Source organism: Astatotilapia calliptera, chromosome 4 (assembly GCF_900246225.1).
Source record: "Astatotilapia calliptera chromosome 4, fAstCal1.2, whole genome shotgun sequence".
NCBI classification, from domain to species: Eukaryota; Metazoa; Chordata; class Actinopteri; order Cichliformes; family Cichlidae; genus Astatotilapia; species Astatotilapia calliptera.
Genome location: NC_039305.1, coordinates 20,730,067 through 20,747,633, shown reverse-complemented (window position 1 = coordinate 20,747,633; position 17,567 = coordinate 20,730,067). Strand labels below are relative to the sequence as shown.

General features: G+C 40.3%; 1 protein-coding gene across 1 annotated transcript; it reads left to right on the top strand.

Annotated features, from left to right (window-relative positions):
• Positions 1-1,454: 1,454 nt before the first annotated feature.
• On the top strand, positions 1,455-17,087 carry sec14l1 (SEC14-like lipid binding 1). Its single transcript, XM_026165429.1, has 16 exons — positions 1,455-1,638; positions 1,972-2,068; positions 6,711-6,860; positions 7,083-7,214; positions 8,242-8,370; positions 8,469-8,688; positions 9,013-9,122; positions 10,041-10,230; positions 10,614-10,702; positions 10,796-10,866; positions 10,976-11,147; positions 11,573-11,707; positions 12,421-12,555; positions 12,777-13,019; positions 13,169-13,347; positions 13,599-17,087. Exons 2-16 carry the CDS (start codon positions 2,006-2,008, stop codon positions 13,681-13,683), a joined length of 2,103 nt encoding a protein of 700 aa, XP_026021214.1. The 5' UTR covers positions 1,455-1,638; positions 1,972-2,005; the 3' UTR covers positions 13,684-17,087.
• Positions 17,088-17,567: the final 480 nt, after the last annotated feature.

Below are 17,567 nucleotides of genomic sequence, written 5' to 3'. Positions count from 1 at the left end.
AGAGCTTCTTGTAATGTCTGGAGTGTTTGGCTTTATGCCCCACAAATCTTTAATAATGGTAGAGGTTAGTGGCTGATGATGGCATGGTCACTTATCACCTTCCTGAGTCTGATTTAGATACAACTTATCTGTTATCTACAAAGCCTTTTAGAGAAAGCTTCAGTCTAGTCATGATCTGACACTTGAGGAGTCCCTCTTCACTAAGAATGACAATTTGACTTATGATAGTTTCACTTTGCTTTCATGCCATGTTTTATGTTATAACAGCACTACTTAGTGAGAAATGTTCTGCTGGAAACCAGAGGCACAGTTTAGAGATGATGAGCAATCTATTCAATCTGATTCATTTGAACAAGGCTTTGAAGAGCTACTCAGAGCTACGCTGTGCTCCAATGGAAGGGCTCAGCTCTAGGAAATCCAACCCTTTCTTCAAAGGGGTAAAGATTTTGGGGGTTTTTTCACAGATTTTTAAAGCTGCTAGATGTGGACATCCTACCACACAGTCAGAATTCCCCTCTGCTCAGCTTTTTATTATTGGCCATGAGTTTATAATCATAATTCTCTTTTTGTTTCTATTACCTTAACTCTCATTAACACACACACACACACACACACACACACACACACACACACACACACATTTATATATATATATATAGTTTCACCTGCAGATTAGAGAACTAATCATGACCCCTCTTGTCTTTCTGACCCAATGAAAGGATCGTGACCTAAATCAACAATACTGGGAAATGAGCCACTTTTTTTTTGCAAATAAACATACCAATATGTGCAACCTGTTTGATCAAAATAACACATTTAATTCTATAAATATAATTACTGCTATTACTGTGCTGTATGTTACTATATGTTAATAATTATTGCTATCCATGAATTTTTCAATTTAGTTTTAAAAAAGAAGAAAAACAAGTAAAGCCCATTGTTTTTATTATTGTCTTTATTATTTTTCTATTAAGATGACAAATGCCAGCAACTTACATGCATTTCTGAACAGAATTCGTTTTAGTCGTTTAAATATTTTGTTTCATTAATTTCTGACTTCAAATTTAGATTAAAAATGTGAAGTTTGTCATTTTTCTAATAAACAACAATATAAACAAACTAATAAACAACAATACACATTATTTTTGTTTAACAAACTTTTGACATATTTTTTAAAACATTTTCCGTGTTTATCATGTCGTCTGGTAAGGTACAACAACAACAGCTTTAAAAAGCTTTGTATATATGCCCTCCTACGTTTGTGTCCGAGTCCAGAAAGGCGGTAGAAAATATTCAATAATGTTAGACAGATAAAAAAAAAAAAAATCACGAATTTACAGTCTTTTGTTCATTTCGTGTTTGTCAGTGTCGGATGAAATTTTGCTTGAAAATGTGCGACCAAAACGACTTTTTTTTTTTTCAAACATCACGTTGATTTCCTGTTTGGCCGAAAGGGGGCGGAGTCAAAAGTCTGCCGTAAGGTCAAAGTGACGGGTAGGAAATGTTTTTCTTTTGCGGTTTTCATTGTAGGAAAGTAGGCGAGAGGCTCGCTTTCTTCTCTCAGCTGACGACATGGACCCTCATATAGTTGGACAGCTACAGTAAGCCAACCTGCCGGCACGGAAAGAAAACATTTCTGTAAGTCAAAGTGTCTTTCTTTCCGCTATAGAAACCGCTTGACACTGTGTTTGCTTATGTGTCATTACATTGTAACAAACTTTGAACTTTGACATTTTCTCTATGGATCAAAACATCCCAACTGGTTCCAAAAAAACTTTCTGAAATTCTCCTTCTGCAGCACACAGCTTATATTTCAACCCTAATTATGGTCATGTGAATGTCACTGTCCTCTCTTTCTCCCCTCATTGACCTTTACTCAGCTCATGTTATGTAGACTTTTTTTAAGAAGAAGAAGACGTGCCCTTTCCACTAATCTATACTGACAGCTGCCGTGTCATATCTCTGTGGCAGTTTAACAGAGTTTGCTGCTGACTGAGCTTCAGCCATGGTGCAGGAGTACCAGTCCCCTGTTCGGGTCTACAAGCACCCGTTTGAGTTGATAATGGCGGTAAGTGACGTGCTTATATTGAGGAATCTTTTAAATTCACAGATTGTGTGCGTATGTATATATGCAGCCTTCCAGCTCACAGCATTGAATATGAGCTTCATATTTGCAAAATATCCTTTATACACAAACTAGGGATCAAAGTTTGGCAATCTGCTTTTCACTCTAGGGCACTGACCTTTTGCAATCCAAATGCTGTTCAGCTTTTCCTCTCATGAAAATAAATAAATTTTAGATTTCAAAAGTTTTCCAGCTCATTCCATGGTTAGGTGGCAATGTAAAAGAGACCAGACACTTTCAGAAAATAGTCAGTAGCCTTGTCTGCCTCAGATAGTCATTTGTCTCATTTTTGATATTTGCTTACTTGCAGTCTGTACTGCATGTTTATTGACTTTACTGGAATGCTGCATATTTTTTCTTTCCTGCTCGTGCTGCTTTAAATACAATAACTTGAAGGGTGCTTTTCTTTCTTTTTGCATGAAAACACACAGCACAATAAAGACTCCTTTTTTCAAAACCAGACTTGCCATTTAGTGTTTGGCAACTGGCCTTGATGTTGAATGGTTATGCAAAAACCAGGGGTAGGCAACCTTTTTGATGACAAGTGCCATCTAAAAAAGTGCCATATCAACCGTTGCATTAACAATACGATAACTTGCTTCAGTTCCAGTACCAGATGTTTTGCAGCTGTAAAAACTTTTAGAGTACTTGCTTGCTTCTCATATCTTGACACAGCACGTGTAATTGATTCAACTTTCTCTGCCTCATCCTTGAAGGTTTTTTGATGTTTCGTCTCAAATTGTCGTTTAACACTGGAAGTCCGGCAAACAACACTCTCGAGGCAAAGGGCACATACAGCACGATCTTTCTGTTGCACAAAGTCTTCCGTCCAAATTGTCATAAAAGACCATTAGCTGTATTGTCATTAGCTCTGTGTGAGCTAATTTGTGATGTGCATTGGTGGCCCAGCCTTAGATATTTATTTTAAATACACCTTCTCAGATTATTTCACTGCATGCCGTGCCACCACTTAACCCTTCACCACGTGCCAAGGGTTGCCGACCCCTGATATAGACACTCAATCAATCAAAATTTATTTATATAGCACATATTAAAACAACAGTGTTGACCAAAGTGCTTCACAGTCAGCCACTTCACTTGGTACGTCAGTTTAACTGCTCATTTGGCGCAAATATCAAAAACGGACAAATTTCGGTCAATCTCGTTATTTCTTATCTATACAGAGTCTGGCAAATGCAAAGGTTGTGGGGTTTAATCAAGAATATATCAGAATGAGAAAGTCATTTAAGTAACCTTGAACGTGGCATCGTTCTTGTTCGGGGTATTTTGTAAACTGCTGATCTATTGTGATTTTTGTTTTTGCATTAGAATTACATTTCTTAGACTTTTTGTCTTATTTATGTCAGAAATCAGAGGAGAATAACCAGACTGCTTTGAGCTGAAAGGATCCACTCCTTACAGCCAAAGTCAACCCAGTATCACAGCAAAACGTGTAATAAACACGCCGGTACACCCTGTCCACTTCTAACTTTGGAGAGGGAAAAAAGATAATGGTTGCATTACCGACAGGGGAAGATAGTATATTTAAAGCCAAGAAGTCAGTAGTAAGCAAAAACACATGAAGTACATTCAAGGGTCCTTAATAACCAGAAACGATTAAGCTAGGTGGCTAGTATATATTTACATGTAAATGTCTTAATGATGTCAGTTTAAATGCTTCCTCCCATGATTATTTTCATGTTGGCTTGAAATAAAGTATCTCCCTCTGCTGTTACTGCAAGTGCTACGTGTGTATATTTCATTTGTAAAGGCAAAGTGTGAAATGGTCTTTTACATAACGCTGTGATACTGGGCTGCCAACGTAAGCAGAGTGCACAGCACAGATGGAGAAGAAGCGCACCGAGCGCTGCTCCAAATAGCCAAAAACAGGAAACTGAAGCTCACCAATATTTGACAACAGAAGATTGGAAAACATTGCCTGGTCTGATAAGTCTTGAGTTCTTCTGCAACATTCAGATGGTGAGGTCAGAATTTGCTGTAAACAGCTTGAAATCATGGATCCATTCTGCCTTGTATCAGCGGTTCAGGCTGCTGGTGGTGTAATGATTGTGGGATATTTCCATGACACGCTTTGACCCCTTTAGTACCAGCTGAATATTGTCTAAACACCACAGCCGACCTGAGTATTGTTGCTGACCATGTCCAAAGCTGTATGACCACAGTTCACTGTACTCAACTGGCCGCCTCAGGTACCAGATCTCAGTCCAATAGATTGCACCTTTGGGAAATTCACCACAAAGATGTGAAATCAGCAAATCTTCAGCAACTGTGTAATGGTGTCATGTCCATATGGACCAAAATCTCAGAGGAATGTTTCCAGCGTCTTAGAAATAATGTTAGTTCTGAATGCAAAAGAGCGTCCAACCCAGTGCTAGTGAGGTGTAACTAATGAAGTGGCTGGTGAGTGTGTATTTGAGGTGTCTGTAAGTCATTCAGCGTGGTTGTTGTTTTCTTATCATGTGCTGCCTGGGCAGAGGTCGGGAGTTCTCGAGTTGTTTTGTAGGATGGTTTTTTTAGAACAGCTGTAAGTTATGTAAGTGCCTCGCTGACCAGTTCTCTTATCCTTTAGAAAGCAAACAAAATGCAACGCTAAGAAAAAGAGAGTTTGTCAGCAGAAAACTTTGCAGCTATATTTATATAACTCACTTTCCATTATTCCAACAGTATTCAATAGTTACACAGGGGGAAAAATCCATTAAAATTCCATGCTATAAGCTGGCTTTTCTTTAAATGGAATATTTTTTGTTATGATACCGATGCATTGCTTTCCCATCACTGCAAATTGCAGTTTTGGGCTAAAACCATAAGCACAAGAACACCAGGCAAAGCAAAAGTAGGACAAAAGAAAAATAAATACTGATTCCCGTGAGGGGCACCGTCACCTGTACGGTCTGCTCTTGGTGTTTTCTCTTAAGTTACACATTAAGCCAAAGTGTTGCACAACATCCTTGATGAAGGGTTGTAGAGACTGCGATGCTGCAGCGGTTACAGTTTGCCGTGCAGCTGCTATACAGAGTTAACACAATAGACAGTGTGGATAACACCTACACCAAAGCCATTTGATGCTTCCCCATGGAACATTTGCAGGTCTGAAATTCTTCCTGCGTCACTGCAGGTTATTGAAAAGACTCTCAAAATAAGCCCTTTGTGAAAGCTAAATAACAGCTCCTTTAAGAAGAGAAAGAAGCCTGCGACAGCTTAAAGAGGAGAATCCAAATGAACAGCTAACATCCTCTTCTGCTCCCATTTACCTCAGAGCTTCTCATTAGCTCCCTCAATGCTACTGACAGCTGTTGTTCAGGCTAACAGTGCTAATCAGTGTCCTGGATATTACTGAATGTTTAACCTTGACACCATTGTTGTTCCTGTCATGACATTTCTTAATGACTCTCCGGGGCCTTTATGTAACAGAGCTAGGTGCCTGTAAACGCACGACACTTGTAGAAATGCATTTGATCAATATCGGCAGAAGAGTAAAACATGATTTGAATGAGCTGAAAAGTGCTTTCTGTCTGACGTTTGGCTTACACAAAGTCCTCAAGGCTTGCTTTGCCTAAAACACTAGAAACCCATGTTCTCCCCCCCCCCCCCCCCCCCCCCCCCTTTATATATATTATTAAATATTTTGTGCCTCCATTATGTGGTTATGCTCATAATGCTGAAGGGGGAATAGGCAGAACAGAGCTTTCAATTTGTCTGCAATCAGTGAAACATACTGTTTTTGTTAGTTTGCCTGTTGCACAGCGCCAGTCATTGCTGCTTAATTAGCACAGAAACATTTCCCAATAATTTTCTTAGTGAATAATTTCATCCTGTTGATTGGATTGTTCATACGCTGTGCTGTATTGATGCGTGCAGGATGTGCGAGGTTGTCTGTGTGTGTGTGATTTTGAGAGTTTAGCTTTTTAAACTTTTAAAATCTTAAGTCTTGGCTGACTTAGTGATTTTACTGCTTAACGCAGTTCCTCAAGACATTGACGGCACTTTTCTATCCCATGGTAAAATGCTTATCCCTCTATCCGCGCCATTACACAGGCAGCTGTCCGTATCATAAAGGTCTAGTTCATCCCCTGCTTTTGCTTAGTTGTCAATAGTTTGCTATCAGAAGCTGCACTGCCCCTTGTTAAGTAACATCTTTTACTGCAGATCTTGAAACGCCTGCCTGGCAGCTCAGTAAGTGCATACAGGTAGCCCTGGTGATAGTGGCGAGGGCAGATGGTCACATGCTTTGGTCTTTAAAACACGTGGCAATTACTGCTTGTAAATGCTGCAGGCTGTTGGTGTCTGCAAAACACAACATTTTAATAGGCATTTACATAAACTAAAGTTGCTAACTACAGAAAAAAGCACCCTAACCTGACACAGTAGTTCAGTGCTATAAATCTATTCAGTCAGCCTTTGTGATTATAGTTTTCTATAAGCAGCTTTCCCTTCCTAACAGTGAGCTACCTCACTGAGGCAGAGCTCCCAGTGGAACAAACTGAATGGACCCAGGCAAGCCATTAATACAGACAACATAATAATAAACCCAATCAATCAATTTTTCTATATAAATGTCTTTCAGGCCTACGTGAGACGGTTCCCAAAGTGTCCATTGATTCCAATGTTTGTGGACAGCGAGATCATAAGTGAGAGCCAAAGTGATGATGGATGCGTGCTGGTGACTGAGAGGCGCTGTACGATCGACATCGAAGCCCCACGACTTCTCAAACGGGTACTTCCACTCTGACCTTATAGGGGATGAGGGCGGTAAAGCAAAGGAATTGGTTACTATGATGTGATCTTTCTTTTGTGAAGTACAAAAACCAGATGCTCTTTATTTAGTGAAATACTTGTAAATGATGCATTTCAGCCTTGCACATGTTATTGGAGGATAAAAGATGTGACTTTTTGCAGTAACTGTAAATGTAGCATGTTTTGTTTCTTCTGCATGTAGATCGCCGGCGTGGATTATCTGTACTTCATCCAAAAAAACTCTCTGAACCGCAGAGACAGGACGCTCCATATTGAGGTTCACAATGAGACTTTTTCTAACAGAGTCATTGTCCGTGAGAGGTGCAGCTACACGGTGAGTCTGAGAGTCAAACGTGGTAATCAGGTGCTTAGAATGTGGCAGCGTGTAGGAGGTTTATTTCTTTGTTTTTATATAAACTTTTACAACGCCTAGTGCTTGCCGGATGGTACAGAGTCCCTGCTAAAGGCAATGCAATATGTGGTGCATGAATTATTCATCTTAGGTGATCCTCCCATAGTGTGCTCAAGGCACTAAAGAGCTAGTGTCACCAGGTGTCTTTAAAGCTGCTGTTGTCTCAGTCAGAGTTACTATAATACTGCTCTCCCTGTTAAAAGATGCTTCGCACAACTTTTTGATGTCTGCTCTGTATCATGTGGCAGTCTGCACAGAAGAAAGTAAGAATTTTGTATGACAGTAATTTTGCAATTACTGAACCAGCCACTTCATTAGGTATACCTTGCTACAGCTGCCTTCTCATCTTCTTTAACTCTTCGTGGCACAAATTCAATCAATTTTGGTTCATGTTAACATAATAGCATCACATAGTTGCATAGGTGCTCAATTGGATTGAGATCTGCCGATTGTGGAAACCGTTTGAGTTCGGTGAACTCATTGTGATGTTCAAGAAACCAGTTTGGCATGATCTGAGCTTTCTGAAATGATGTGTTACGCTGTAGTCATAAAGAGATGGACAACAGCAATAATCCAACCCATCTGGCACCAATTTTCTTCCTCATTCAGACGCTCAGTTTTCAGCTTTAGTAGATTGTGTTGACCATGTCTGCATGCCTGTATGCACTGAGTTGCTACTAAGTGATTAGCTGATTAGATATTTACAATAACAAGCAGTTGAAAAGGCGTACCTAATGAAGTGGCTTGTGAGTGTATGTGCAGTACCTGGCACCAGAACCTACCATTTACTTAAAAGGCAGTTAAAATTGTGATGACGAGATATGTAACCATGTATGCACTGATGTAATATTTTGTATTAAACCTCAGCTTGTGCTTTGTTTACATAACAAAGAGTTTGGTTGAACAGTTTGGTTCAAGTTCAAATTCATATGCGTGTTCTCTTCCACAGGTTCATCCAGAGAATGAGAGCTGGACTTGCTTCGAACAGTCGGCTAGTCTGGATATTAAGTCCTTTTTTGGTTTTGAAAGCACCGCAGAGAAGATAGCGATGAAGCAATATGCTAGTAGCATTAAAAAGGTTTGCATATTTTACTTCATTTGCCTTCACGTCTTGGTCCAGATGCTTCCCTAACTGTCAAAATTAATTCAGTCTTTCATTTCCTTCAACTGATGAAGGGTAAAGAAATTATTGAGTACTACCTCAGAGAGCTGGAGAAAGAAGGAGTCACTTATATACCTCGTTGGACCTCCACTGTTGACTCTGGGACAGTCACTTGGAGGCACCAGCTGCTGCCCCCCTCTGCTGCCAGAGCCATCCCAGTGAACAGTGCCAAGGACGGGCTGCACTGTAAAGACTCATCATGTTCTGCAGAGCTAGTGACCGGTTCGCCTGATGGTCAGTGTGTGCTCGCTAATCCCAGCAAAGGTTTAATATAAATGTCAAAAGATAACAATACATAGAGTGAATTTACCAACTGAGATATTAAAAGTGTGGGAAATAGATCAGTGGGTGATTTATACAGCAGTGCAGGAATCCTCCTATAACTGCACTGCCAAAAAACCTCAAACAAACAGAAGCAACATTTTAAGTGTTTGATAAAAACCTGCAAAACTCACCGTGTCTAATTATTTTCAAAAACGCTGAAATTGCACCATAGTCTTCAGTCTGTTGGATGCAATATTGTGTAACATTATGCTGTTATTGTGTTTTGGCCTGTAGACAAGTTGGATGCTGACTACATCAGACGTTACCTAGGTGATTTAACGCCTCTGCAGGAGAGCTGTCTTATTCGGCTGCGTCAATGGCTGCAGGAAACCCACAAGGGCAAGGTCACAAATAAACAAACACAGTTTCTTTCATTAGTGAACAGTTGATGCTGCGATATACAGTATGCCTTTATTTCTAAGACACTCACGCAACCTGTTATTTCCCTCTTGCTTCCACTCTTACTCTAGCTCAGTTTTGATGCTCAGAGACATACAGTGCTGTGAAAAAGTATTTGCACCCTTCTTGTTTTCTTAGTTTTTTGCATATTTATCATGTTTATCAGATCATCCAGCAAATTTTAATATAGGTTTAATACAGGTAACCCCAGTAAATACAAAAGGCATTTTTTAAATTATTGTTTTATTTATTTAAGGAAAAAAGGTCATTCAAACCTCCCTGGCCCCGTGCAAAAAAGTCATTGCCATCGTCTGCAAAGGGTTACAAAGCCAATTCTAAGGATTTAGGACTCCAGTCAACCACAATGAAAGCCATTATCCACAAATGGAGAAAATTTGGAACAGTAGTGAACCTTCCCAGGAGCAGATGGCCTGCCAAAATTTCACCAAGAGTGCATCAACAACTCTTCCATGAGATCGCAAAAGAACCCAGAACAACATCTTAAGACCTCCGGGCCTCACTTATCTCAAATAAGCTCAAAGTTCATGGTTCAACAATAAGAAAGAGACAAACGATGAACATTATGGAAGGTTTGAGTCCCTTTGCATCGGCATAAAACTAACACAGCATTTAATAATTAGAACATGAAACCAAGAGTCAGACATGGTGGTGGTAGTGTAATGGTCTGGGGCTCCTTTGCTGTTTCAGGACCTTTTTGCAAACGAAGCAAACCAGTTATTCAGTTTAGGGCGCAATTTCTTTTTCACTGCACTACATGCAATTTGCAAAGATTTTCACCAGCAGAGTATTAAAAAATGCTTTGGATTCATCAGCATCTTTAACGATGCACCTCTCATGTACAGATTCCAAAGGATCAGCATGTGCTACGCTTCCTCAGGGCCAGAGATTTCAACCTCGACAAGGCCAGGGAGTTCCTCTGCCAGTCACTGACCTGGAGGAGACAGCATCAGGTGGATTTCCTGTTAGACACATGGAAGCGCCCTCAACTGCTCCAGGATTATTACTCTGGAGGCTGGCACCACCACGACAAAGGTACTGAGTGAGCGATGCTGGTTGATATTGCCATTATTGTGAGGCTTTTTTACTCCAGGCAGAGGGAAATTTTATCAGCTAATCTTAAAAGCCACAGGGATTTAAGCTTTTGTGTTTATATAGTTCTCAAACAGCCTGTTAATTATTGACTGCAAAGTCTGAACACCATATGTCTTCACTCCCATGTTTGGAAAAGGTTTCATTGCTTTTAACAGCTCAGCTGATCCAACTGATCACAGTTAAGACTTGAACACAGGATGTTCCCCTTGAGTGTTTACATGCTAAACCGATACCCTTTCTAGAGCGGTAAACACCAGCTTTGTTTACAGGTGGAGGTGTGCAGTGCAGTTTGTGATTGTTCACTGTGTTTCCTTCTCATTCAGATGGCCGTCCTCTGTACATTTTGCGTCTGGGTCAAATGGACACTAAAGGTTTAGTACGAGCCTTGGGTGAGGAGGCGCTGCTGAGACAGGTGACATAATTTATGACTTAATTTACATGGAAACAAAGCAAAAAGTGAAGATATTCTAAATGAAGTTGGCGCTTAACTGTGACAATGTTGCAGGTGCTTTCCATTAATGAGGAGGGACTGAGGCGCTGTGAGGAAAACACCAGAGTTTTTGGACAACCTATTAGGTGCCTAAATCGTATTTAGTTTAATCCTGCTCGTGTCCCATTGGTTAATGAGAAATCAGCAGTGCACTTTAACCAAAACAATGCGATGTCTGTTTTTATGTGTCGCTAGTTCTTGGACTTGCCTGGTGGATCTGGACGGTCTAAACATGCGTCATCTGTGGCGACCTGGCATTAAGGCGCTGTTGAGAATCATCGAAATTGTTGAGGCCAATTACCCTGAAACTTTGGGTCGCCTGCTCATACTGCGGGCACCGAGAGTTTTCCCTGTGCTGTGGACCCTGGTGAGAATAAACTGACTGCATCACCTGAATATGGAAGAATTCATAAAGCTGTAGAATACAGATGCAGAGATTATAAATAGCTAAGTGCAGTCCAGCCATGCTGGAAAAATGAGCAACTAATAAACAAAGAAAAATCTATTTATGGACCAGGAAAGATGACTGTAAAACTAAAACCCATAGGGGCACATTTAATCTTTGCTGTATGCAGTAGCATGGGTGGCAGGATTGTAAGAAATTACAGAAAGAGAATGAGCTACTGGGACGATGATGTCAATATAAAATACTATGGATGCTTAGTAACACCATCAACCAGCTAACATGTGCATTTTTCATGCTTGAATTATTCATTGATTATGGATTGGCTTTCACAGTCCATAATAAGTGACTTTGCCCTTTCCTGCATGCTCTCTTGGTCTCACCGCCAGGTCAGCCCCCTTATTGATGAAAACACTCGTAAGAAGTTCCTTGTTTATGCTGGAAACGACTACCAGGGTCCAGGAGGTTTGGTAGACTACATTGACAGAGAAATTATCCCTGACTTCCTGCAAGGAGACTGCATGGTGAGGTTAAGTCTTCAGCTTATTGACCATACCTGTGAAAGTCAGTCTCAGCCCAGCCAGAAATATGCATATCATACCTGCAGTATGTGGTTTCACCAGCATGTACCAGTTTAGCATAGCTACATCTGGGTAGACATTTCTCTACAAATCCAGTGAACATCACCTTGCACTTCAGGCCCTTGACCCTGTGTTGTTTTGTTATGAAGAAATGATATATTGGAGGCCTGTATAGATTTTTGAGCTGCAGGTTGTCAGATAGGACCAGAACATACTGTGCTCACTGGCTAGTGGGTACAGTATCTGCCTCAGCTCAGCTGGCTCAGTTTTCTTTCCTTTTTTTGTTGACATAAAGGAAAAAAATTGCATCTGGGGCACATCACGATGTCCTTACAGGAGGACTCGCGTGTTTGAATTCTGTGACAGTTCAGTCAGTTCTGTGAGCACTCAACAAGTTGTTGCTCAGCTGCAAACGTGAAAGTGAAAGAGCTGTATCTAGTTGGAACTATAAAATGGCATTTCATACTGAGAAAGGTTATCCTTTAACTGAACCTGCATATCTAAGTTCATGGCATATGAATTGCAGTAAAACTTATTACATAAGATATTACTTTATTACACTATGCTTTTTGTAAAACAAGCTAGTATGTCTACATATATTTTGATATATATTAGTAAGCGTTCTGCTTTAATCACATTTATTTCTTCTTCTTCAGTGTGACATTCCTGAAGGAGGAATGGTTCCCAAATTTCTGTACAGAACAGCAGAAGAATTAGAGAGTGAAGAAAACCGCCTGTTGACTGATTCCATCTATAAAAGTGCCAGTATCTACAAGGGGGCTCCATACGAGGTGCAGTCTCAACTTTTATGCTTTGCCTCCAGTTTTATGACAATAAGAGTTAACAACAGGGCAAGAAAGGCGACATTTCTTTGCGTTTAATAGAGTTTATGCATTGTGTAATAGTGCCACTTACTGGAACAACTATGCATTGCATGCTTAAACTATATAGCGTGATTAATGAATTGCAGTCTTCAGACCTGTGTTTCTAATCTTCTTACATCTTTCTACAGCTGCTGATAGAGATCACAGAGGCCTCCTCTGTCATCACATGGGACTTTGATGTGTCTAAAGGAGATGTGGTATTTAACATCTACCACTCCAGGAGAGCCCCTCAGCCTCCCAGAAAGGAAACTCATGGTATCGCTTCCCTAGGGGCTGTTAATCCACAGCTTATAGACAAGAGCTGGGTACTAGGCCAGGACTACAGCACGGTGGAGAAAGCCCTCATGTGTAGGGAGGGAGAGAGTGTGCAGGTGAGAGAGGACATAAAAAGCTCTTTTGATCTGTCTTTGTTTAACAGTCTCAGACAACCTTCCTTTGTCCCCGTTCGCCGTCTTAAGTGCTTAATCCTCCGTCACAGCGAACACAAATTGATCCTGCAGATTTCTCTGGTTTGAAACAGGGCTCCCACATAACACGCTGGCCCGGCTTCTACATCCTCCAGTGGCGTTTCCTAAGCTCCGCAGCCTGCGCAGCCTCCAGCATGCCTCGAGTGGATGATGTGCTGGCCTCTCTGCAGGTTTCCTCCCACAAGTGTAAAATCATGTACTACACCGAGGTCCTTGCCTCCTGTGACTTCAGGTCAGTTTGGTATTTTTATTTTTTTGGTGCTATACTGAGGCTCTTTTTCACTGCATGGGTCTTATGTAAGACTTTAAATATATATACAGGGACATTTATGCAAACTGTTTGTTCCTTATGCTTGTGCGCAAGCTGCCTTTTATTTGCCGCAGTGATTAGAATAATTGATTAGTATTTGATTGGGTGTAACTACGTCTTCAAGTTAAGATAATGTTGTTTGTCGATTTGTTTTTGTTTGTTTGTTTTTTTAGGGGTTCCATGACCAGTCTCGAGTCTTGTCACAGTGGCTTCTCACAGCTCAGTGGCACCACAACATCCTCTACCATTTCAAGGTAGCGTCTGTTAAGCGGACGTCCAGATGCAGCGATGACCAAAGCTCACTTGTATCCACTGGTGCCTTCAAAGAGAATTTTGTTTTTCAAATATGAGCTGTGTCACTGAAGACTGATTTTTGTTTCTACCGGAGTACATTAATAATGCAAATACCTGATGAAAATGCACTTTCGTCTTATATCCTTGCAATACGACAATGCATAAAATGAAAAAAAGGAGATGACTCACACACAGTAGCGTTTATATATTCTTAGATTAAATTTTAAAAAAGCACACATGAGCTTCTGTCCTTGCTTCTGTTGTCCACAAGGTGTCAGTGCAGTCTGCTGGAGCTGCTCTCAAATCTGCAGCGGCCTTTCCGCTTGGAGTTTAACTCACAGTCTTCATTAGGTTGTCTATGAAATTGAAGGGAGAATTGTTCAGAATTGTAAAACAATAATAATCGATGTCTCTGGAGTGTCTTGCACCAAGTGTTTCGAACAGCACCTGCGCTGGCAAAGCTGTGCTGAAGCAATATCTTTGATTTATCATCGAGATTGTTATTGCTCTTCGAGCAAACGGTGAGGTTTTAGGAATGAGAAGCTGGTATGAAACCTCTTTTTTGAAAATCTGCAGCACACTCCCTAGATTTCATGTAATGTTTTTTGGGCTTGTTAGGCGGAGCTGCTTAGTTTTCTCAGGCAGCTAATTTAAATGCAATAAAGTGCAGCCTCTTGTGATCTGGCACTGGGCCAGGCAGACTACTGATTTACATAAAACTTTAATTTCCATAAACTTATCAGATGCTTCCAGCTAAAGCTTAATTGAATTTTCCTGCGTTATTATTATTATTTCTTTTTTTTGTCTTCTTGGTTGCAAACTCGTGTCATGTTGGTGTTTATCCCGGCACAGTCAGGTACGTGGAGTTTTTTCTTTTTGAGGCTGATTTACCAGCATCCTGACTTCCTGCTGCCATGCCGGTGCTGTTAGACAGAGAAAGTTCACCGACTTAGCCTGAAGCTTGTTTAGTGAATTATTCAGCCTTCTCTAACAACCTCCCAAAACCCACATTTTCCACACACAGAATAACACTTCTGTATCTTGATGTGCCTAATTTTCTCGTAAAAAATGTTTTTGTTAATATAACTGTTATATATTTTAAGGCCAAATTATTTTACTGGCTCACATTGGCTTGAAAATGTCTACATATGTAAAATTTCATAAGCAAATGAAATACTCGATAATGCATAACCTCATAATGTGGCCACCTGTTTGGTTGACCTGACGCCACCTTCTGAGGGTGTCCTGGCTGACCTGAAGCCACAAATCACTCGGCTGATTAATCATTACAGCTCGTCCTGTGTGCTCACATGCTGATGTTTACTAGGTACAGTGTAATGTTAAAAGTGGGCAGGGGGAGGAGATGGGAACATTTCTTCTGCAGATATTTGTTGTAAACTGAATGAATTTTGACTTTATAACATCTGATAAAATGAAGAAAGATTAGAGATGTCCTGAATATCTATTCTAAGTTGTAATTGTAAGAAACCTGAAATGTTTTGAAAGATTTCAAGCTACTCACAAAAAATGGGAATCTCTCTCTGTGCTAGAAGAGATGTCTTAGGATCAAATGTATTGTCCAATATATTATATATTATCTCTCTTCCTCACCAGTTTTGACGAAAGAACTGATAAATGCACCTGCACTTTGACTTCTTATTACTTATTCGCTTGTTGCGCTGCTGAACATCCCAGATAAGTCTCCAGCAAAGTTATCTGGAATTTGCCTCCCCATAGGCACAAATGAAGACTCAATCCCCCTTTTATTTCCCTAAGACATTTCACATTCTCTCTCTAACCTGCCTCATAAGCGGCTGATTGAATGTGCTTTCCCACCACGGTGGAGATTGGACTTGTCTGAAGTAAGAGTCAAATTAAAATCAGTCTGGAATAAGACCGCAACCTAGAAGACTAGAACACTTTATTCTTTGGCGAGCACAGCAGGCAGGCAGGAGGAGGGCTGCATTCATAATATGCTGCTGAAATAGTCCTCAGACTTGTTACCGATATTAGCATCCCAGCCTTCACTGGGAATATGTACATGATAATGAACGATCTTTTCTCAGCTTTTCCAGACTCAGACATGGAAATAGGCAACACGGGGATGACTTTGAGGCTGTCTTTTTTTTCTGTATTTACATCTCATGAATAGAAAAAATAAATAAATTACAAAAGGTAGGGAGGTTGTGCTTTGCAAAATAGTGATTCATGCACCGCTTACCCATGTCAACACACTCCTCTGAGTCTATTTGCAAGAGCTAACAAAGTTGATGCATTAAGAGAAGCCAAGGTCAGCTGATAATAGCGCCTAAAATACAAAGCGAAAAATAAAATAATAAAAAATAAGGTGAAAACCACTTATCGCTCAACCAGTTCTCTTTATCCACCACAGGCTTCAGCTAAAATGGATTTTTTTCTTGTTGAACTCGATAATAAAAGAGAAAACCTTATCAGGCATAAGGTTGTAGGCTCTCACTGTAGTGTGGAGCCTCATTAAAACCTAAGCCGTGTTTCATTTGCTTCCTTCTGACAATCTTGACCTTCCCACTAATTGAAAAGGAGAGCTCCGGATTAGTGCGCCACATTATTTTCCGGAGGCTTGATACACTGGCAGGAAAACTTTGCCCGGGATTGTTGGTCTCAAAACAACTGTGCGTCTAAATCGCGGCCCTGGTTTGAGTGTGATGTACGGAAGCTGAAAAACAAACAGTAAAACTCCTTCGTTTGAGTTGTGGACCTGTCTGATTAGCTAATCTTATATTGGCCTGTTTGAAATTCATTTTCTGACTTGATATACTGCTGGGCTTGATTAATATGTCCACAAACAAATAGATACAGTCACATCTATTTATCTCTGATGTTTCATACCATCTCTCATATCGTGTTACATTGATTTTTCCCTGCTACAAGAGAGACCATCAATCTAGCTACAATTTAGGGCAATTTCTGAGCTCTGCCCTCATTTGCAACAGACTGTCAAGGTTCTGCTTTAAGTTGTGTTGTTTTCATCTGCATTCGAATCACACCTGCATTTATTTCTCTGGGCTTCCTCGGCTCACTGACTGCTGTAGTTGACATTTTCATTCTTTGCCCTCTAATTGGTCACTGAACTGTGGAGGTCAATATGAGTTTTTGCCCCCCCCACACACACACACTCTTTTAAATGCTTTAGTGGAAACACTATAGCAGTTACTTATCTTTTTGCTTGTTTGGATCGATTACTAAGCTGTGCCGAGTAACTAATCTGTCTAATGTAAGAATGAACGACAGGAGACATCGAGCACCACATCGCAGTCCCGTTTATGACACAACCACAAACATGTTTTGTGCTGCATCCCTTTCCTGTAATAAAGAAGAGTGCCAACTCACGCTTTATCGTCATGCCATTGATTGAATCCTGACAATAGCTGCCCCAGGGTTCACATAAAATATTGAATTACTTTCCTCTATAAAAAGACAACAGACCTCGAAGGCTGTGTGCAAATCAAATTAAGCCTTCCTCTTTTAAAAAAAAAAAAAAAAAGAAGAAATTTAGAAAATTTAGAACAAGAAATGCTAAATTAGCTAAAATTCATGCTGGGAAAACAGCAGTGGGAGCAATATGCTTGGAGACTTGTTAAATTTGAAATGGTGGCTTCGACTTGGAGCAGGCCTGCAACTACAAAGCATCTACAAACCAAAGTGATAAAATAACATGGCAATAAGACCGAATGAGTCTGTGTGATGATAAAATGATTAACGATGATAAATTGGACACATTTTCTGAAATTCCTCCTTGCAAACTACATCTATCTATCTATCTATCTATCTATCTATCTATCTATCTATCTATCTATCTATCTATCTAT